The sequence below is a fragment of the Podarcis pityusensis genome (genome assembly GCF_964106645.2).
Source record: "Podarcis pityusensis genome assembly, chromosome: 1".
Lineage (NCBI taxonomy): Eukaryota > Metazoa > Chordata > Lepidosauria > Squamata > Lacertidae > Podarcis > Podarcis pityusensis.
In genome coordinates, this window is record NC_138028.1 from 8,030,863 (window position 1) to 8,054,693 (window position 23,831).

Sequence of the window (23,831 nt, forward strand, 5' to 3'; positions counted from 1 at the left end):
TGACACATTCACTCTCTCTCTCATACACACACACACACACACACACACAGAGTAGAGCCCCTCCGAGCCAAAAGCCCAAAAGCAGAAAGCCCAGCCAGCAGCCAAACGAAGCCTCAAGCAGTGGTTCCTACAGCGCAGCAACCCGGCAAAGGGATACAGCAGCAAGGAAAACCGCACCGTCACCTCTCCGCTGGGAAGTGCTGAAGCAGAGGCGAGTCCCCAGGCAACGCGGCCGATTTGATCGGCACAAGGCATGCAAGCTCCAACCCCCAGTCGTTCTCAGACTGCTTAGTGGTGAGCAACGCAGCCAAGCAACACAGTTGGAGCCTCCCTCCTCCCTGGCCGGCCGGCAGGGAGGGAGGGAGAGGAGCTGCTTCCTTTGAAATCTGGGAAATTTATGTGATATCAACAATCCGGGGTAGCAGCGGGAAATGGCGCTGGAATAAGGGAGTTTCCCTCCAAATAAAGGAAGGTTGAGTCCTCCCTTCCAGAGCAGGCGAAAGCAAGCATGCTCCCTCTTCCATGTGACAGCCCTTGAGATATTTGAAGATGGCTCTCTCTTTTTTTTTTAATAAATATTTTTTATTAGATTTTCCATAAAAAAAACATTTTTACAAAATTATACATCCATTTTTAACTTAAACCCTTTTTTCCAGAACTTCCCTCAGCTTGTCTGATAATTTTCCGTTTATTTTTTATCCTCGTCTCACATTTCCCAATATTATATTGCACTCAAATACTCTTAATCACATCATATTTTTTAAACAATATTTCTAACAGTAATTTCACAGAGCTTCTTGAAAGCCAACGAACGTTATTTGCTCTTCACAGAAATTTTTGATATACTTTGTAAATTTCTTTCAGTCCTCGGAGAATCTCTGGTCATGTTGGTTCCTAATTCTCCCCGTCAATCTGTCCATTTCTGCGTATTCCATCAGTTTCATCCTCCATTCTTCTTTCGTGGGCATCTCTTCCTGTTTCCATTTCTGTGCCAGCAAAATTCTGGCTGCTGTTACTGCATACAAAACTAATTTCACATCTTTTTTTTACTAATTTCATTATCCAGTATTCCCAACAAGAGAGCTTCTGGTTTTTTAACAAAAGTATATTTCAGCATTTTCTTTAACTCATTATAGATCATCTCCCAGAAGCTTTTTACCTTCTTACATTCCCACCACATATGGTAAAATGTTCCTTCTGTCTCCTTACACTTCCAACATTTATTACACACTTTATACATTTTACCCAGTTTTACTGGTGTTATATACCATCTATATAACATCTTCATAACATTTTCCTTAATCGTTGTACAAGCTGTAAACTTTAACCCATCCTTCCATAATTTAGTCCATTTCTCAAATTCAATATTATTTCCGAAATCTCTAGCCCAACTAATCATAACAGATTTAACCTCTTTGTCCACAGTATTCCATTCCAACAATATTTTATACATTTTAGATAAAATTTTCACTTCATTGTTTAAGATTTCTTGTTGAAATCTAGATTCTTTTTCAGAATATCCCCTCTCTAAAACCTCTTTTTTAAACATTTCATTTAACTGAAAATAATGCAGCCAATCCTTAACATATACTTTTACTTCTTCATATGGTTTCAATTTCCACTTATTTCCTTCCTTTTTTAATAGTTTCTCATATGTTATCCATCTCCCGCTCATATTTATCTTTTTAATACTCATAACCTCTAATGGTGATAACCAATGTGGAATCTTTGGTTCTAATACATTTTTATACCTATTCCAAACTCCAATCAAAGATCCTCTAAAGATGTGGTTCTCAAACCCTTTATGTATTCTTTTTTTATCATACCATAAATACGCGTACCAACCGAATCTATTATCATAACCTTCTAAATCCAATAATTCATTATTTTCTAACTTCATCCATTCTTTCAACCAACAAAGACATGACGCTTCATAATATAACCTCAAGTCTGGCAGGGCGAAACCTCCTCTTTCTCTTGCGTCAGTTAATATTTTAAATTTAATTCTTGATTTCTTGCCCTGCCAAATATATCTTGATAATATTCTTTGCCATTCTTTAAATATTGTCACTCCTTTTATTATTGGTATTGTTTGAAATAAAAATAACATTTTCGGTGGCTCTCATATCTCCCCCAGTCCCCTCTTTCCCAGAATAAAAATACCCAGCTCCTTCAACCACTCCTCATAAGGCTTGGTTTCCAGACCCTTGATCATCTTGGTTGCTCTCCTCTGCACACAGTCCAAGTAAGACCGACCCTCCCGCTCTTGGCTGCAGAATACCAGGCTATTTCACAGTTTATTAGGAACTGCATAACTTAAAGAGCAGCTAGTGAGTTTTTAAGGAATCAGTTAAATGTCACACTGCCATACAATTATAAAAAGCTCAGCAGAAGTTCTTGAGTTTAGCTGATTTTTATGTCTGTCTCCACCAGAATGCAATGATAAATTCTTCTCCAGTGGAAATCTAGCAGACTGACTCCTTTGGGGCGGTGTTATCTTCACCGTTTACTCTTTTTAGGTGAGCTTGCTTTTGGATCCACAGGTGCCAGGAATGAAGATACCCGTTGAAACAGCACAGCTATCCAGGCCAGACCAACGACGATCCAAGCGGCTCCGAGCATCCGGTAGCCCGGAAAATACGTCCTGTCCTGCTTAATCCCTGGAGACACAGAGAAAAGCAACAAGAATGTGTGAGGAGGTGATTTAAAGGACTCACCAATTCAGTTTATCTAAACTTCGTTAGCTCACATTCACACCATACATTTAAAAGACATTTCTGCCACTGAATTGTGGGAAGACGAACACAGGAAACTGCCAATGTCCTTATTATTGCCTATTCGTGATGGTTTGGGCACATGATGCTGTTTTGGCCTGCAAAAGCTTTGGGGTGGTTGCCCTACCACATTCCCAATCTGTGCACATCCTATAACATCCTGCTTAATAATAATAATATTTGTACCCCACCCATCTGACTGGGTTTCCCCAGCCACTCTGGGAGGCTTCCAGCATATATCAAAACATTATAAAACATACAACATTACAAACTTCACTGTACATTTACAGGTAGGTAGCCGTGTTGGTCTGCCGTAGTCGAAACAAAATAGAAAAAATCCTTCCAGTAGCACCTTAGAGACCAACTAAGTTTGTTATTGATATACATCTGAAGAAGTGTGCATGCACACGAAAGCTCATACCAATAACAAACTTAGTTGGTCTCTAAGATGCTACTGGAAGGAATTTTTTTACAGTGGTACCTCGGGTTACATACGCTTCAGGTTACATACGCTTCAGGTTACACACTCCGCTAACCCAGAAATAGTGCTTCAGGATAAGAACAGAAATCGGGTTCCGGTGGTGCAGCAGCAGCAGGAGGCCCCATTAGCTAAAGTGGTGCTTCAGGTTAAGAACAGTTTCAGGTTAAGAACGGACCTCCGGAACGAATTAAGTACTTAACCCGAGGTACCACTGTATTTTGTTTCCCTATACAGGGCTGCCTTCAGATGTCTTCTAAAGGTTGTGTAGTTCTTTATCTCCTTGACATCTTCCTGGTTCCTTGTAACCTCACTTCTTGCAGTGAGGGACCCATCAGAAGGCCCGCGGAGATGGACCTCAGTGTCCGGGCTGAACAATGGGGGTGGAGTTGCAGTTCCAACCAAGAGAAAGGTGCAAAATCACTGTCCAGGAAAACATACTGGGCATTTTCTTTTCTTTTATGTTTGATGCATCCAGCCCAACCCTCTGCAATGCAGGAATCTCAGCTAAAGCATCCGTGACAGATGGCCATCCAACCTCTGCTTAAAATACCCCAGAGAAAGAGAGTCCACCACCTCTCATGGGAGTCTGTTCCACTGCCGAACAGATCTGACTATCACAATTTCCCCCAAATGTTTAGTCCGAATCTTCTTTCTTGCAACTTGAAGCCATTGGCTTGAGTCCAACTTGTCAGGGATCTAGCAGGGTCAGACGAATGGGAGGGGTCTGACTTGGACAATGAGAGAACACAATCACAGGCAAGACAGGAGTGGGTTAACTTGACCCCCTTTCTTCTCAGTCTTACAAAGTTGGCAGAGTAACAGAGAATGAGACCCAAGGGAGAGACATCTTGAGGTTACTAGGCAAACATGAAGGCAAGAGAGTTCAGGGGAATCTTCAGTGGAGAACAAAAAGAGGGAGTTCCTATGGTCTCCTCACAGCAGGAGGGAGGAGAGGGTGAGAAGGCTATGTAAGGGTCAGAGGAGCAGGGCCAGACGTTGTCAAACCTTGTGTTGTCTGAGGAACAGAAACTCAGACTGAGCACCTGATTACCAGAGAATGATTGGTGTGTGCCGCGCTTTGTTTCTTTGACCTGTAAATAAACGTACATGAATTTTCCAGAGGCTCGTTACTGCATACTGGAGCCATCTGACTGCCTGAGATCATTATACTACTCTAAAGATCAAGAGAAAACAAGCATGCTCCCTCTTCCATGTGACAGCCCTTGATATATTTGAGGTTGGCTACCTTGTCTCCTCTCAGCCTCCTCTTTTCCAGGCTAAACATATCCAGCACCTTCAACCATTCCTCATAAGGGTTGGTTTCCAGACCCTTGATCATCTTGGCTGCCCTTCTCTGCACATGCTCCAACTTGTCAACAGCCTTCTTAAACTGTGGTGCCCAGAACTGGACACGGTATTCTAGGTGTGTTCTGACCAAGGCAGAATAGAGTGGTACTATTACTTCCCTTGATCTGGACACTATACTTCTACAGATGCAGCCGAGAATAGAGTTAGCTCCCCCCCCCACACACACACACTGCTGCATCACACGGTTGACTAATGTTAAGCTTGTGGTCCACCAAGACCCCTAGATCCTTTCTGCATGTACTGCAAGTAAGCCAGGTGTCCCCCATCCTATATTTGTGCAGCTGGTTTTTCTTGACTAAGCGCAGAACCTTACATTTGTCCCTATTGAAATGTATTTTGTTAGCTTGTGCCCAGTTCTCCAATCTGTTAAGGTCATTTTGAATTGTGATTCTGTCTTCTGTGACATTAGCTACCCCTCCGAGTTCGGTGTCATCTGTACATTTGAGAAGCATCCTCTCAGTTCATTCAGCCAAGCATTTATAAAGACATTGAACAACAACAGGCCCAGAACAGACCCCAGTGGCACACCACTTGTCACTTTTTTCCAGGATGTTGAGGAACCATTGATGAGTACTCTTTGGGATGGCTTCTGTAAATCCAGAACTGTTCCTGGAAAATAGGGATACTTGGAGGGTCTGTACTTGAGAAACTTAAAATATGGTTTGGGTTCCAGATTATAATCATTGCAAGTCATCATTTTTTATGAAACCTGAACTGAGCTTTCATATTCTTCAGTACAGCAGATTGGTTGCCACCAGTACCTTCCCCCCCCTTTTTTTAAATTAAAGACTTTATTGATTTACAAAAGTGTGTGCAATGTCTCTCTCTCGTATTTTTTCCGTGTAACATTTTTACAAATCAGTTTCATTTGTTGAGACATTAGGAAGAAAAGGGGAGGAAGATGAGTGGGGTTGGGGTCGGGTGGCGATGTTTCTCTTTTACTTACTATACGTAGGGTTTGGTGTCAGCGTTGCTTGTGCAGGTTCTTTGCTGTTCACTTGTGTTCCTTTGGTGGTGAGAGAGGTTGGGGTTGGCCTAGGATGTGGTTATTCATTTGAGGTTGGCTGTGGTGGTCTTTGTTTTCATGTGTGAGTGGGGTGGGTGGGTGTTTTGGATCAGGTTAGCCATATTGATTTGTATGCTGTTGATGGGTTTTTGTCATTGTCTTGTTGGGCTGTGTACGTGATAAAGGGGAGCCATACCGGGTTGAAGGTGTCTTCTTCTATTTGTCCCCTTGTCAGTTTCAGTTTATTGGATAATTTTTCTAGTCAGGCTGCTTCCCATACTATTTGGTACCATTGGTCCATGCTTACTCCTGACAGGTCTCTCCAGTGTCTGGCTATGATGCTTCTGGATGCTTAAAGTAGGTGGGTTATGAGTTCTTTGCGGTGTAAGTGGGCATTATTGTCTTGGAAGATGTTTAGTAAGGCCAATTCTGGGGTGGTTTCTAATACTTGCTTGGTTATTTTACTTATCTCTCGTATGGTTCTTGTCCAGAATAGTTGGGTTTTAGGGCACTCCCACCACATGTAGAGGTATGTGCCTGTGGATGTGCACCCTCTCCAGCATTTTGGTGAGGTTCCTGGGCATATTAGCTAGTTTTCTTGGTGTTAGGTACCACCTGTAGGTGAGTTTCAGGGTGAGATCTTTTCTTTTTGTTGATATGGATTTAAAGGGGGGTTTAGAACACATTTTGTTCCATTGAGTGGGGTTAATCACATAGCCTACGTCATCCTCCCATTGTTTTTTGATTGCGTCTAGGGAGTTCGTGGGATTTTATAGTAGTATTTTGTATATTCTGGATACCATTCCTCTACCTGTCCCTTTGTTGTTAGAAGGAGGTTTCGAAGGTTGTCAGAGGCCTAGTTGCTGTTGATTTTACTGCTGGATTGTTTAAGAGGGTATGCAATTGGTGATGTGTTAACCAGGGCATTTGGGTGTCTTCTAGTTTGTCTTGTATTTCTTGTGTTGACAAGGGTTTGTTATTTTTCTAGAAGTCTATTAGGCAATATAAGCCTTTGGTTTGCCAGGATTTAATCTGGAGGTTTTGTGCTGCGTGGTGGAATAATGGGTGGTACGGCACGGGAATTAGTGGGGATGGGATTGGGGACAGTTTGCCTATTACTGCCACCAGTACCTTGAGGCCACAAATGACCTCGCTTTATCTGTACAATCAGTTAAGCCCACAATATCAAAGTATTTTGAAAGCCTTACCTATTATATAGTCTCCAAAACCAATGGTGCTGAGTGTAACAAATGTAAAATAGATAGCTTCATAATAAGCCCAGCCCTCCATCCATTGAAAGAAGAATGATGGCAAAATAAGAAACATTAGAATTCCCATAACCACGAACACGAAAATGTATCTTGCTGATTGCTGAAAGATAAAGCAAGAAAAGAAAAGAAAAAAGGCAGGTTTGATGCAACAGAGCTCAGTCCTCTTGACCTTCAGCCATGCACTGTTATTTTAGGCTGCGTTAACAGATAAATAATAATAATTCCACCCGTTAAACTTCATCTGGAGCACAATTTCCTGCTGATGTCACAATTCATGGTGGTCAAGCTCTATGGTGGTATTTCATTCCTAATTGAAGGCACAGTTCAAGTTTATCTTCCTCAGATGGCATAATGCACATGTCTAATTTAGCCTTGTCTTCCTAATCAGATATGCATATGTATATGCAATATAATAGAAGAAGAGATCTGTTGGATCAGGCAAGGGCCCATCTAGCTGAGGATCCTGAAAGCTCATGAAAGCTCATGAAAGCTGACCAGATGCCCACAGGAAACCTGCAAACAGGACCTGAGTGCTGTCTATGTCTATAGCAGTCTATGTCGGCCTCAGTCTTGTGATTGGTAAGATTAGAAATTATCTCCAGATAAAGTAGCTGAATTACCTTCTTTCCTTTCCCATACACTTTCTCTGCACAGCTTTCGAAGAGTCTTGAGATTGAAGTGCCAATATAGTTAAAGCAGATGAGGTTGAAGGGGATTCCAAAGAGAGCAAAAAGAACACAAAAGAGCTGACCTTCTTTCGTTTGGGGACAGAGGTTTCCATAGCCTGTTGAAAGATTAAGAAAGGGTTGCAAAGGACGTCAGCAACTGCCGATTTGCCAATTGCCTAGAGAAGTTACAGAGCAGGGTCCCTACGAAAGGTTGTTTCCAGTGGAGAGCTTCTTGTGCATTGAGACTGACTGCTTCTTCCTTCCTCTCTCCTGTACAACCCCCAAATCTGCTCCAGAGGATCCCCATACCCTCTGGCGCAGACTTTGAGGGTGCTAAGAGGGGTGCAGTGAGGAGAAGAGGGATAAGCTTCATTGTGCAAGCAGAGGTCTGTGCATGACCAAAATGGCAGCCTTGGATACAGCCCAATGTATTTATTTTATGTAATGCACATATTGACTTCCTTTGTGCCAATGCACTTGGGGCAATTAACAGTTTCAAACAAAGAAACTTCCTCCAGGCATAATGATGTGGGAGCTTCAAGTGTCTCCCTCCTGTTCCTTGGACCGGACAGGCCCACTGTGGAAGAACTGACCTGAGATGCAATGGAAGAGGCCAAGTGTGCAGGTATGACTTCGGAGACCTTGTGAAACATTGGGTGAAATGGAGGCTCATCATGGCAACCCTTTAAAAAACCCCAAAAGATTGATAATATATTTGTCATGAAAATGTGGTGGTCACAGCATTTTCATGATAATCAAAACAAGTGTAGGTTGATCTGCAGTGAGGAGAGAGCTGAGTTCCTCCATTCGTGACCGTCATGGCTAAAATAAGTTGCAATTCCGAAGCCGCTAAACACTTTAAGAATGCTCAAGGAATTTGATTTCTCTCAATTCTAGTGTGACCTGGCCTTGCCTGTGAACTGGAACATGCTTAACCTTCAGATTTTTCAGTTCTTCAAAATTTGTGATACAGTTATTGGATTAAAAAATGAATTACAAAAAACTTATTTTATTTTGGGATAAATTTAGAAATGTATTTGATGATATGTCTTTGGTGATGAAATAGGGCAAATAGGTTATAGTTATTGGATTAAACAATGAATTACAAAAAACTTATTTGCTTTGGGATGATATGTCTTTGGTGATGAAATAGGGCATGCAAGGAGCGTCTTAGACAGAGGAACCACCATTGTGCCCAGATACCCCATAATAGCCCTCAGGGTAAGTCTTCTGCTCAGAAAAACCTCCATTTTAGTTTCCTTTGCAATTGGCCTCAATTAAGACTTGGCTGATCTATCTGCCAATTACTTCTTATTAATTAATTCTTATCCAGAATGCAAATTGGCTGCTGGTGTAAGAAGAGGCATTATTTAAGAGGCTGAAAAACAAAGAAAAAAGCTTATCTTAAATTATCGGATGATTGGGATGATCTGGTTAGTTTAAAATCTTCATCTTATATTACTTTTAACTCTCCCTCCCTTCAGTGAGATTGAACCCATTAGCATGGGAATAATAATATAATTGCAATTTATTATTTATGTGTCGCCCATCTGACTGGGTTGCCTCTAGCCACTCTGGCTAGCTTCCCCTGTTCTGCAAAAACAATACTTCGGTCTTGTTGGAATTCAACCTCAAACCGTTGGAATGGAATGCACTGTTTACCTAAAGGGACAGACACAAGTTTTCAAAGCAGGGGCTGCTAAGGGAGTGATGAACAGAACTCAATATGGCAAAGACACGGCTGAACGCACCATTGATTGTTAGTATCATCCCACAATTATTGGATGCGCAATTGCAAGAGCTCAGAGATGAGATGCACAGAATGGTGAATGAAAATGGATCAGAGAAAGACCAGACTAAAGAATTCACAGTACCTTTGGGGGGAAATACTGATCAACATATGGCAGAGATAGAGAGAGAAAGGATCTTGTGCACAGGTGGAAATGAACTCAGAGGAAAAAACCACCAAGCTTCTGGCAATTCATAGTCACAGAATCGTAAAATTGCAGAGTTGGAAGGAACCCCAAGAGTAATCTAGTTCAACCCTCTGCAATGCAGAAATCTCAACTAGAGCATCCATATCAGATGGCCATCCAACCTCTGCTTAAAAACCTCCAGTTAAGCAGAACCCACTGCCTATAGTGAACAGTGGTTCCTCCAATTCTCGATCAGAGCCTTCAGAGGGTCGCAGAGAGGCCTTAGCACTCTTGAAATCCTCTGAGTCATTTGAGTCAGTTTCAGATTCAGAATCAGAACCTTCATCAGTGAGTGTGGGGCTTTGCTGCTGTTTATCCTCAGACTCTTCACTGTCATCAGGATAACATTGGAAAATTCCCACATTCTCCCCCTACTTGCCATTGTACTCAACACTTCTAGTGAGCCTAACTGTATTAGAGTCAGTCATCATTACTCTGTAAGAACCTTTCTGATATCCTAGAAAGATACCATGCAAACCACGTTTGCCTAACTTGGAGCTTTGTGGTGTGTGAACCCACATATCAGAACCAAAAATTCTCATGTGCTTGATGTATGGTTTCTTGCCAAACATCTTTTCATAGGGGGTACAACCAATCGGTGATGACAATATGCGATTATAAGTATAAACAAAACAGCTGAGCACTTCTGCCCAATAACTCTGTAAGATTGGCGTCATGCAGCAAGGTTATCAAGCCTTGAAGTAATGTTTGATTTACCCTTTCACAAAGTCCGTTCATCCTTTTTTTTAAAAAAAAATATTTATTAAAATTTCAGAAGAAAAAGATTACATTAATAAGAAAAATAACAATAAAGAAAGAAAAATACAAAGTACAAAAAAGAAAAAAACAGTTAAAAACAATTCCATCTTTTCATCGCTTCTCTTACATTTACTTGTTTCCCGGACCTCCTCATACCTCCCTCTTTTGTATTCCAATTCAATTTGTTAGTCCAGCAATTCCTTTCCTTCCTTTTTAATCCTGATCTTTACTGTGGATATATTATAACATTAGATTTTTACGTATTAAAAACCAATTTTTCCATATTCTTTTATACCAGTACAGCTAGAAACCACTTAACTTCAATCCAACATCATTCTAACATTCATTAATTTTGCAATATTTCTGTAAATAGTCTTTAAATTTCTTCCAATCTTCTTCCACCGACTCTTCTCCCTGGTCTCAGATTCTGCCAGTCATTTCCGCCAATTCCATGTAGTCCATCAATTTCATCTGCCATTCCTCCAGTGTGGGTAAGTCTTGTGTCTTCCAATGCTTTGCAATAAGTATTCTTGCTGCTGTTGTAGCATACATAAAGAAAGTTCTGTCCTTCTTTAACACCAATTGGCCGACTATGCCCAGGAGAAAGGCCTCTGGTTTCTTCAAGAAGGTATATTTAAATACCTTTTTTAATTCATTATAAATCATCTCCCAGAAAACCTTAATCCTTGGGCACGTCCACCAAAGGTGAAAGAATGTACCTTCAGTTTCTTTACATTTCCAACATTTATTATCGGGCAAATGGTAGATTTTTGCAAGCTTGACTGGGGTTATGTACCACCTGTATATCATTTTCATAATATTGTCTCTTAAGGCATTACATGCCGTAAACTTCATACCTGTGGTCCACAACTGTTCCCAGTCAGCCATCATTATGTTATGTCCAACGTCTTGTGCGCATTTAATCATAGCAGATTTCACCGTTTCATGGTGAGTATTCCATTTCAACAGCAAGTTATACATCTTTGACAAAATCTTAGTTTTGGGTTCTAACAATTCTGTTTCTAATTTTGATTTTTCCACCTGGAAGCCGATTTTCTTCCGTGGACTTGAAAGGTCATGTTGAATTCCTTTCTCAGTCAGAAAAGCTTCAAACTTTTGAGAAGTGAATTCTCCCCCTCGATCTGTAAATAAACATTTCACCTGTTTATCATGCACATTTTTCAACCAAGCACAGAATTCCTTGAACCTAGGAAATGCTTTTGATTTCTGCTTGAGATTGAACACATGAATATATCTGGAATATGAATCAATGAGAACCATGAAGTACCTGGCTTCACCCAAAGAGGGTGTTAGTGGACCAACGAGATCAGCATGCACTACCTGGTATGGTTCTGTAGCTTGTCTACTAGATACCTTACCTTTTGCAGTCATTTTGACCTTGTTTGCTGTGCATGCCTTACACTTCATGTGGTACCTGCAGCGTTTAATAGTCATACCTTCAACTAAGGCAGGCATTTTGGAAACTGCCTCGAAGTTTAAATGACCAAGTTTCCTGTGATAATCATGAATACATCCTGCATGCAAAACCTTCTTAGTATTTGCAATACAAGTTTCATCCTGCACAACATCAACAGAATCATCATAATGTAATACAAACAAATGATCAACATAATCAGCATGCAATACAAAGTCATCTTTCTTGGTGATGGTGCACTTCCTCTTCTTGAAGGAAACATCTATGTCCTGTTCAGTCAGCTGCGAGGCACTCAATAGGTTGTGTGCAGCATCTGGAACAAAAAGAACGTTGCATATTGATGCATCCAAACTGTGAAGCACAACCGTTCCGTAGCCTTGACTGGAGATCATGTGGTCATCCGCTTGGTGAATCGCACCTTCCTGCAGAGTAATGGACACAAACAGGTGTTTGTCTTTGTAGACATGCCGGGTGGCTCCCGAGTCTATGATAAAGAAAGATCTAGATGTCTTCTGGACCTTTGGAGTGTAGCGTGAGACCATGGTCTTGTGTTGCATTGTCCTGGACTTCTGACCTTTGCCTTTTCCACACGTTGAACTTTCGCTGCGTTGCTCTGTTGCCTTGGCATTGGGATGTTTACATTCCCCCTTCACGTGGCCTAGATGCCCACATAGTAGCATTTCACTGCCTTCAAAGCTTTGGCACCATCTAGTGGTTGCACTGCATTCTGGGATGACGTCTGTGAGGACACCTCACACTACACCGATCCGCTTCATTCAACACCACAGCAGTAACATGCACTACCGTGAGCTGAGCCGTAGGCAAAACAGCAAGCTGGCTGGCAATCGCTTCCCAACTTGAACCCAAAAAATGTAGAATCATGAAGGAATACACAGCCTCTGGAAAGGTGATTCCACGCTGTTGCAACTCATGCCTTAGATTCTGCATTGGAATGGACAGTAAGGACTGACATGACCCGAGACCAGGAAGAAGAGACGTTGGATGAAGATTGGAAGAAAATTTATAAAGAATTTTTTTCCCCTAGGGAATTAGCCTAAAATTAATGAACATTAGGGAAAATGTTGGAATGAAACTATATGACTCTAGTAGAAAAGATATCAGGAGTTATGTAAAATCGAGTATTAAGTGTTAAGCTCTAAAGTATTTTTTGGTAAGATAAGGTTAAATAACTTAAGGTACTTTGAATAACAGAATATGGGGAAAGGATGGAAAGGATTTGTTGAGTTAATTAATAGGTAAATTGTTAAGATAAATTATTTAGTAAAAATTGAGAAAGATGGAAAGAATTTGCTGAAATAATCAGTTAAACTAGAATACAAAAAGGGAGGTGTGAGGAGGTCAATGAAACAAGCAAATGGAAGTTAAAGATATGTAATATGGGATTTGTGTCTTTTTTTCCTTCTTTTTTATCTTTTTGCTGTATTGTTGCATTGGTTTTTATGTCTTGTTTTTTTTTCTATGTATTGTAGTGTTGTTTTTAAAAAAAATTTCTTTCTTTTCTGCAATTTTGAAATTATTAATAAATATTATTTTTTTAAAAAAAAATAGATTCTGCATTTCCATGAGGTGAGCATGTACATCTGCTCCATCAGCAAGTGCCATATCATGCAACTTGGCATAAAAGAACAAAGAAGCTCCCACCTCTGTTCTTAAATGTGACTGTTGGAGACTGTCCCACATCTCTTTGGCTGAGGCCTTGTCACGCAACAGGCAAAACTCTTCAGGGGACACAATAAGCGTTAGAGTTCCCCTTGCTTTGGAATCCTTAGCCTCCCACTCTTGGGTAACTGGAGCTGGGGGGCGCGCGTCTGTTATGACATTAAACAGGCCCTCTTTTCTTAGCAGGGCTTCTGCATACTGTACCCATTCCTGATAATTCCCTTTTGAGAGCTTTGGTATCCCCATCGCAAATTGAAGAGCCTCCTGTACTTTTGGATTGGCCATTGTGTCTTTAAAGCAAGCTAAGTCTGTTTCCCAGCAGCTGCATTTCAAACAGCACCCTTCTGCCACAGCCGGTTAGTGCTTTGGCTTGAAGTTCAAAGTCCACCCTTATTGCCAATTAATTAGGGACTGGCAGGCTTCCCGGGGTAATGAGCACCTACCTCCCATCAATCTTCTTGACACGCAGAGAAGATAATCTGCATTCTGTTCTTCTGGGCCCAAAACCAAAAATGTCGGAATCTCCGTTCGACCGAGCTCCTCCAAGCTCCTCCGGAATCGCCTCCGACAGTAATTAACGACCTGAGCCTCTTATAAGGCTCCAAGCACATTCCCATTACGCAGAGTATCCAGCACAGGGAAGGACGAGAAGTATGAGCTACATGCTAAGAGTTTTATTACTAAGCTATGGAGACAGAAAAGAAATACATCGTCTCTCTGTGAGAGCAGAGAGCAACTGAACAAACAAAGGAACAGGAAACCAGTAATGTCACATCTGTCTCCCGTGAGACTTCCAACAGTATGGAATCTCTGGAATGCAAAACAGAGTCTTGTGACTCCAAGCAACTGCACAGTGGCAACACACAGAAACTAACACCCACAACCTCATGATGGAGTGTGTTCCATTGTCAAACAACCCTTATTATCAGAAAGCTCTTACTGTCAGAAGTTTTTCCTGATGTTTAGTCGGAATCTCTTTCTTGTCTTTTGAAACCATTGCCTCGAGTCCTATTCTCCAGAGCAAGAGAAAACATGCATGCTCCCTCTTCCATGTGACAGCCCTTGAGATATTTGAAGATGGTTCTCATATCTTCTGTCAGTCTCTTCAACCATTCTTCATAAGGCTTGGTTTCCAGACCCTTGATCTTCTTGGCTGCCCTTCTCTGCACATGTTCCAGCTTGCCAAAATCCTTTTCAAATTGTGGTGCCCAAAACAGAACACAGTATTTCAGGGGTGGTCTGACCAAGACAGAATAGAGTGGTACTATTGCTTCCCTTGATCTGAATACAATACTTCAGTTGATGCAGCCACCAAAAACCCGGATCCTTTTCACATGTACTACTAGTATGCCAGATGTCCCCCATCTTATATATGTGCAGCTGGTTCTTCCTGCCTGAGTGCAGAAGCTTACATTTGCCCCTATTGAAATGCATCTTGTTGGTTGTGGCCTAGTTCTTCAATCTGTTGTTTGGAATCCCAATTTGTGCTTCACACCAAAAAGCTTAACCAGAGCTTTCCAAACTGTGTGTCGCAACATGTTAGCGTGTTGGCTGCAGTGTGTAGGTCATGCCAACGCTGGAAAGGGCTTAGTTTAACCACCAGCTTGCTAGTAAAACTGAATTACCGTGTCACAAATTGATGCATGTATAAAAAGTGTGTCACCAACATGAAAAGTTTTGAAAGCTCTGGATTAAACAGTGCTAATAAGGTAGGTTCTCCCACTCATTCAGTGCATGGTTTTCTGCATTGAAGGCATTCATCCAGACAAAAAGGGTGTGTGGTTTCTTGAGTGTATTTTGTAGCTAACTGGAAAGAAGTTGCAATCCTATGCAAATATATTGGGGAGCAAGTTCCACTGAATGCATAGGGTTGTGCTGAGAGGGACGGATTTGCATTGGGAGACTGGCATTGGGTCAGTTGCACCAGGTGGGATTTGAACTCGTTTCCTAGCCCAACCACTTTTCACAGGGTGGTTTTAATAATGTGTTGGCCCCAGAAGGGTAGGGAATAAATAACTAATCAGGGAATGGTCTTGTTGGGCATACAATAAATGAACTATTTATTTGGCCAGAAATGGAAAGACAAAAATGAGATGTGAAGGATGATGAAGGAGCAAAAGCAAAGCCTGCAGCTTTACACAATTTATCTGAGAGCAGGTGAATGCCCTGCATACTATATTCGTGAAGAAGCCAGAACCAAATGACAGTACCTATTGTGGATAACATAGTGCCCACGAAGAAGAAAGAAGTACTGAAATCCCAGCTGGCCCTTTCTTCATCACCAAGTCTTCCTATAGGTTCTACTCCCATCTGAACATATTTTACCAGTTTCTGCAATTGAAGGCAAGACTCAGTTTGAATATTCCAACAATAAGAATAGCCCCTCCTCTGATTACCAAATCGCTATGCATTCAGAAGGGAAGTTCTTGTGGATCAGTCCAGCACGTTCTTCCCCCAGTGGCCAGCCCAATGCTCATGGGAAGCCCACAAACAGGACCTGAGCACAACAGCCCTCCCCTCACTTGTCACCCCCAGTAACTGGTAGGCATAGGGCCTATGCGCACTCAACTTTTCCTCCACTCTTTCCAGGCAAAGGCCGCACTCCAATAGCACTGATGGCAACACTATAACAAGCTGTGTTGTTTATATCTCAAGTTCAATACTAAGTGTTTCTCTCCCTTGAGTCCAAGAGAGGGTTTGGTCTTCTTGCTCCAAAAACATACACTTTAGTAGCAATGCATAAACCCTCATTACCCCTTGGCTTGGCTGTCTTCATAAATTCTTCTGGACAGAGTCTGCTTGGAGTATTGGCTCTCCCATATTCTCAGTCAACCAAACAATGGTGAGACTACCCCATCTCCCACCCTCTGTTCTAAGGCACAAGCACACTTTTCAAGGCAGTTACCAGACAATGATTCAGCTTTCCTGTGACCTTGAACAGAGTCACCTGTTTTGCAGTTGCTACATGACGTATGTTCTCCTTTTCCCAATATATTTTTATAAAATACGTGTCCCAACAAATATAGTACAGTTGAACCTTGGTTTTTTAATGCCTTGGTACTCTGACATTTTGGCTCCCGAATGCCACAAACCCTGAAGTGAGTGTTCCGGTTTGCGAATGTTTTTCGTAAGCCAAATGTCTGACACAGCTTCCACGGCTTCTGATTGAGTGCAGGATGTGCCTGCAGCCAATCGGAAACCACGCCTTGGTTTTCAAACCATTTTGGGAGTCGAGCGGACTACCGGAACAGATTAAGTTCCACAACCAAGGTTCAAATGTACAAATATTAACAAAAACCCGCTCTTTACAGCTGAATTGGAGGAAATGTAAATTTGGGTTTTCCGAGGCAATGATTCAGCTTTTCTGTGACCTTGATTGGAGTCACCTGTTTTGCAGCTGCTACATGGCGTATGTTCTCCTTTCCCTAATTTATTCTTTGCAAAATACATTTCCCAACAAATACAGTACTAATACTAACAAAAACCTGTTCTTTATAGCTGAATCGGAGCAAAAGTCAATTTGGGTTTTCAATGGATTGCTGTTAACAAGCTGGTTTTCATGAGGAAAGCCCCAGAGCAACGAAATGGTGCTCAGACACGGAGCTTTAAATCATGACCATGCCTGGAGAGAGTGGAGGAAAGCTCAGTGTGGAGAAGCCCATGCTGCCTCCAACAGTGTTGGCAGAACAGAGCCATAATGGCTAAAAGGAAGGGTGAGTCCTTATGGTTCTATGCTGCCTACTGATTCTGTCCCCACCTCAATTCCCACCTCCTAAACTGTATTCCCCCCATATATACTTTCTGACCTCTTAACCTCTGGTGTCATGCCACGGTCATCCCTTTCAGTCTTGCTGAAGTAATGCCTTACCTGTATGACTAATTCCACCTCTTCTGGGCTGAGAGAGGTGTAGTTCAAAAAAAAATCCTCTTTCAGCTGAAACATTGCATCTTCCATTTTTAGGTAGTGATCCTTCTCCAGAAGCTCAAAGATGAGGGCACCCATCAGCAAGTAAGTCAAGATGCCAGCCACCAGTAGGAGGCCCTGTACCCTGCTCACACGCATGTTGTTCTGTGTGGGAATGAGAGCCAAGGAAGAAGCAGACACAAGAGTGACTATAGTTTAGTAAAGCAAGTCCTTATTTGTCTTGACCCAGACTCAACAGTACAGCCCCATAGCTGGGTACTCTCCATAGCTGGGCCCAAGCTAATGAAATGAATTTCAACAGGGAAGGTTCTGCACTTAGGCAGGAAGAACCAGATGCACAAATAGAAGATGGGGGACACATGGCTAAGTAGCAGTACATGCGAAAAGGATCCAGGGGTCTTGGTGGACCACAAGCTGAACATGAGTCAACCGTGTGTTATTATTACCACAAGATTTATCTAAATTAGCATCGTTAAACATCAACAAAATGTATCATGACTTATCAATGGATATCGACAGACAGCAGTCATTGAACCAGACCCTGTGGGGGAAAGTCAAAGCTCTTAAACTGAACATAATACCTAGTTTATATCTTAAAAGAAATTCCAATTCACATACCAAGCAAATACTTTCAAAATATTAAATCTTTGTTTAGGAAATGCATTTGCAGAAGTGGCAGGATTTAAGCTAAATAGGAATAAAACTAAATTATTAGTTAAAAACATGAAGGAAGAAGAAAGAACTGAATTAGAACAAAACATTGAGACTGATGTCCATAAAAAGGTTAAATATTTAGGGATTTGGTTAACATCAAGAAATATAAACCTATTTAAAAATAATTATGGAAAAATTTGGCTTGAGGTAAAAAGAAATTTAGAAATATGGAGCAGAATGAATCTCTCAATGTTAGGAAAAATATTGGCGATTAAAATGAATGTGCTGCCAAAAATGCTATTTCTTTTTCAATCAATACCAGTCATCCTGAAAGATGAATGCTTTAAAAAATGGCAGAAAGAGATTTCAAGATTTATCGGGGGGGGGGGGGCAAAAAGCCAAGGATAAAACATAAAATACTTACAGATGTAAAAGATAGAGGCGGGTTTGCCCTCCCAGACCTTAAATTGTATTATGAATCTGCTTGTTTGGTATGGATCAGGGACTGGATGAGATTGGATAAGCAAGAGGCATTAGAACTAGAAGGACATGATAACAGATTTGGCTGGCACGCATACTTATGGTTCGGGAAAGGAAAGGTTCATAGAAGTTTTTACAACCATATAATCAGGAAATCACTAATGAGAGTATGGGAGAGATACAAAGACTTATTGGAACAAAAGACCCCGTGGTGGCTTTCATCACATGAAGCATTACTGCTCAAACTACTTGGAAAGAAAGGGAAATGGCTCACATATGCTGATTTATTAAAGGAACATGATGGAAAATGGAAATTAAGAGATTATGATGAGATCAAAGACCACTTTCAGAGTTGGTTGCATTATCGACAACTATATGAAACACATAAAGAAGACAGCAAGAAAGGATTTAGTTATACTAGATCTAGGTTTCAAACGGAAGTGATTGAAGGGAAAGTGAAACTACTGAAGGCCGCATACAGCATATTATTAGAATGGGAGACGAAAGATGAAGAGGTAAAATGATTAGAGAACTGGGCCAAAACAAACAAGATGAATTTTAACAGGGAGAAATGTAAAGTATTGCACTTGGGCAAAAAAAATGAGAGGCACAAATACAAGATGGGTGACACCTGGCTTGAGAGCAGTACATGTGAAAAGGATCTAGGAGTCTTGGTTGACCACAAACTTGACATGAGCCAACAGTGTGACGCGGCAGCTAAAAAAGCCAATGCAATTCTGGGCTGCATCAATAGGAGTATAGCATCTAGATCAAGGGAAGTAATAGTGCCACTGTATTCTGCTCTGGTCAGACCTCACCTGGAGTACTGTGTCCAGTTCTGGGCACCACAGTTCAAGAAGGACACTGACAAACTGGAACGTGTCCAGAGGAGGGCAACCAAAATGGTCAAAGGCCTGGAAACGATGCCTTATGAGGAACGGCTAAGGGAGCTGGGCATGTTTAGCCTGGAGAAGAGGAGGTTAAGGGGTGATATGATAGCCATGTTCAAATATATAAAAGGATGTCACATAGAGGAGGGAGAAAGGTTGTTTTCTGCTGCTCCAGAGAAGCGGACACGGAGCAATGGATCCAAACTACAAGAAAGAAGATTCCACCTAAACATTAGGAAGAACTTCCTGACAGTAAGAGCTGATCGACAGTGGAATTTGCTGCCAAGGAGTGTGGTGGAGTCTCCTTCTTTGGAGGTCTTTAAGCAGAGGCTTGACAACCATATGTCAGGAGTGCTCTGATGGTGTTTCCTGCTTGGCAGGGGGTTGGACTCGATGGCCCTTGTGGTCTCTTCCAGCTCTATGATTCTATGATTCTATGATTCTATTCTATGAAATCAGTTATGATTAAATGGGCACAAGATGTAGGGCATAACATTATGATGGAAGATTGGGTTAAATTATGGAAAACTGACTAAAAATTTACAGACTGTTCCCTATTGAAGGAGAATTACATGAAGATGATGTACAGATGGTACACAACACCAGTGCAGTTAGGGAAAATGTACAAAACTAGTTCAAATATATGTTGGAAGTGTAAGGAAAAGGAGGGGACATTTTATCATATGTGGTGGGATTGTAAGGTAATTAAAAAATTTTGGGAAATGATTTACAACGAATTGAAGAAAATGTTCCATTTAACATTTGTTAAAAAACCCAAGGCATTTTTGTTGGGGATTGTAGAGAAAGACCTGCCAAAAAAGTTGAAAAAACATCTTCATGTATGCGACAACTGCCGTGAGAGTTCTGGTAGCACAAGGATGGAAGACTGAAGAAACCCCAACTAAAGAATCATGGCAACAAAAATTGACGGACTATGCAGAACTGGCAAAATTGACATATAAGCTATGGGACAAGGATAACTGTGACTTTAAGGATGAATGGGAACCCTTTACAAAGTACCTGAAGACGCATCGAAGCAAACTGGACTCCTTGGCAGGTTTTGAATAAACATTCACAAAGCTTTTATTGATAATAATCAGCTAAATAGTTTGAGGATCTATACAACTTTGTAACATGCAGAAAACAGCATTCTTAGAGAAACCAAAGACTGGAACTGAGGGAAGTCGGGGTGGGGGGTTGTGTGTGTCAGGGAACTGCAGGCAATGAGGGAGGAAAGAAAGGGAGGATTTAGAGAACGATCCCCTCTGATTAGCAGTTTCTCGTCCTCAGAGGAGAGAGAAGAGGAGAGTGAGTCTGAGCTGGAGGGGCTACTTCTGAGAAAGAGTGCTCCTCGTCACAGGGAAAGATGGAAGGGGCCAGGCAGATCGCTGTGCTGGGGGGAGCGAGGGAGAAAAGACGCTAGTCGGAGCAAGAAGTCATGGAAGTCGGATCACTTTGTTTATTTCTGCCTGTAATTGAGTCGGGAGGCAATAAAGAGTGAAAATTATGGCTGGCTGCCTGGTATGCTTTCTCTGCTGAAAGCAGCAACACGAAGCAGCTGGAAAGCTGAGTGTGGGAGGGGGGAGGAAGGAAAAATGGGGGGGGACAAGGATGATATGTTTATGTTTTTGGATAATATGTCTTGTTATAATTTTGAATAAAAAAAATAAAAAAAATGCATATGGGGCTCTTCAGTTCCAAGAATATCTATTCAAACAATGCAAAAATTGATCAAGGAAGTAGGATTTGGGATCCCAGATTTAGAACTGTATCACCAAGCGTATTTAATGTCAGGTACACAATTCTGGGGGACGCGGGTGGTGCTGTGGGTTAAACCACAGAGCCTAGGACTTGCCGATCAGAAGGTCAGCGGTTCGAATCCCTGTGACGGGGTGAGCTCCCGTTGCTCGGTCCCTGCTCCTGCCAACCTAGCAGTTCAAAAGCACGTCAAAGTGCAAGTAGATAAATAGCTACCGCTCCAGCGGGAAGGTAAACGGCATTTCCGTGCGCTGCTCTGGTTCGCCAGAAGCAGCTTTGTCATGCTGGCCACATGACCCGGAAGCTGTACGCTGGCTCCCTCGGCCAATAAAGTGAGATGAGTGCCGCAACCCCAGAGTCGGCCACGACTGGACCTAATGGTCAGGGGTTCCTTTACCCTTTACCCTTACACAATTCTGGAGACCCACAACTGAAAATAACTGTCCAAATTGGGCTACCTTGGAATATTCCTGTGTAGCCCTGCAAGAAAGATGGGTGGCGCTCGGGTCTAAATATGTTAATCTTCGAGATACTATTGAAAAAATAACATCAGTTTGAACAAAATGGCATCACATGTTCAAAAAAATATAAATTTGACCTTTTCTCCCATGACAAAATGGCTTTGTGGGGGAAAACGTCTTTAAAAATCGGGAAATACTTTAATAGGTTAAGATCTGGTGAATTACAATAACAACTCTGTAAAGTATAGAGTTTTGGGGTTTTTTCATCCCATCCCCCCTTTACTTTGCCTTCTACACGGCTGCTGTTTCTCCCCCCCCAAAAAAAAGTCTCTTGAATTTGACATTGCAAGGAAGCTCTGAGGACAAAACCATATGTGAATATGTTGCTGGAAGAACTAGGAAAAACCTATTAATGTCGAATAGGTTTCTAAAAGGACTCCCATATATTGACTGTGGAAAAAACAACTGCTTGGGAAAGTCGTTCAAGGTGTTAGGACACTGCATGTCAAAACACACTTTCTCTTTCCGGGTTTGGTATGGTTTGGTTTCTTAAGAAATACAGTTCATTGGGAAACATGGAGGGAGAAAACCAGGAGGCTTTGTCATGGTGGAGCTAATGTGTTTTCCCACATCCATAACCAGCCCAGGGGTCATTTATAGGAGGGAATTGAAAGGAGGGGAGAGGTCTTTGCTTGGCTCCTCACTCACCCTGACAGAGTCCTTAGAGTCTAATTCTTAAATTATCCACTTCATTATCTCCCAGTATCTGATGGGAGAGTCTCAGTGGCTTCCTTTTACTGGGTAGCTATTTGGGAGGAGCAGCTTAACCCCCCCCCCCCATGGGCTCTATGAGGTCATGGGTACATTACCTTCTTTTGCTTAGCTGGGCCTCTGTGAGGTCACCCCCTCTGTAGCTGCTGGGCTGCTGACAGCCTCTAGGTCTGATAGGCTGGTAGGAAGATCAGCCCACAGTATTTTAGAAATGTATAGGGAGCAAGCTCTGATGAGCAATGGGAATGCTCATCAGATTTGCAGATGGCACCAAACTGGGAGGGTAGCTAATGCCACAGAAGAAAGAATCAGAATTTAGGGTTGCCATTTGTTCAGGACATGCCCTCTTTTTCATGGGTAATCATAGCGATCCCTAGTTAAAAGCAGAAGTTGGCAAATGTGTCCTCTTTTTTGCAACCCTACATTGAGCCCCAGCTAACAAAATGAATTTCAGTAAGGACAAATGTCAGGCGCTGCACATAGGAAGGAAGAACAAGATGCACAAATATAGGATGGGGGACACCTGGCTTACTAGCAGTACATGTGAAAAGGATCTAGGGGTCTTGGTGGACCACGATCTTAACATGAGTCAATAGTGTGATGCAGCAGCAAAGCTAGTGCTAGTGTAATAGATTGGGGGCGAGTCCCCCCTAAACCCTAGGAATGAATAAATGCTAGTATTTTGATTAATTGGGATATGGATTAAAACATAAACTGCAGAGCTGTTCCAGACAGGGAATTCCTGGGCTGGCTTATGCAAATTAACCTGGCTGATCTGTGGCTATTAAGAGTACAATAGGGGCCATTAACAATGCAAGGGAACTTCTCTCTTGCTCCTAGATGTGAATGAACACTGGGGATTTGGGAGGTTGCCAGGGTACCTGCTCTGGGGGACAGCAAGGGGTTTGGGGAGGAAGAAGGGGGAATGAGAGCTCCATCTTGGAGAGAGAGGCTGTATGCCTGCACTGCTGCCTCTTGAACTGACCATGCCGTAAGATCTGGACTTCCTCCATGCAGATCGAAGGTGTAGATAGCTGAATAAACCCTTTGCTTAAAGTACTGTTTCCACCATGTCTTTTATTCTCCAAAGTGACTCTACGCTACATCAACAGAAACATAGTGTCCAGATCACAGGAAGTAATAAAAGTAAAAGGTAAAGAACCCGAGGATGGTTACATCCAGTTGAATTTGACTACGGGGTGTAGTGCACATCTCTGCTTTCAGGCCGAGGGAGCCGGCGCTTATCATCAGATAGTCCATGCCATACATTTAAAGCACACTGCTTCCCTCAAAGGCTCCTGGGAACTGAAGTTTGCCTCTTACAGATCTATAGTTTTGGTGTACACCCTCCAGAAGGCCAGCAAGGAGATCTGAAAAACAGAATTTTATAGCACAACTATTAATATTTACTCAGAAGGAAGCCTTCTTTGTTTACAGCCAAAGTACCGTATTTTTCGCTCTATAAGACACACCC

The 23,831-nt window shown here is 41.9% G+C and overlaps 1 protein-coding gene across 1 annotated transcript; it reads right to left on the reverse strand.

The window, feature by feature from the left end:
• Positions 1-2,394: 2,394 nt before the first annotated feature.
• LOC308469782 (potassium channel, subfamily K, member 16-like) lies at positions 2,395-22,442 on the reverse strand. Its single transcript, XM_080992723.1, has 6 exons — positions 22,295-22,442; positions 17,287-17,487; positions 15,629-15,749; positions 7,521-7,684; positions 6,838-7,000; positions 2,395-2,660 (listed from the first exon to the last, which is right to left on the reverse strand). Exons 2-6 carry the CDS (start codon positions 17,479-17,481, stop codon positions 2,500-2,502), a joined length of 804 nt encoding a protein of 267 aa, XP_080848849.1. The 5' UTR covers positions 17,482-17,487; positions 22,295-22,442; the 3' UTR covers positions 2,395-2,499.
• Positions 22,443-23,831: the final 1,389 nt, after the last annotated feature.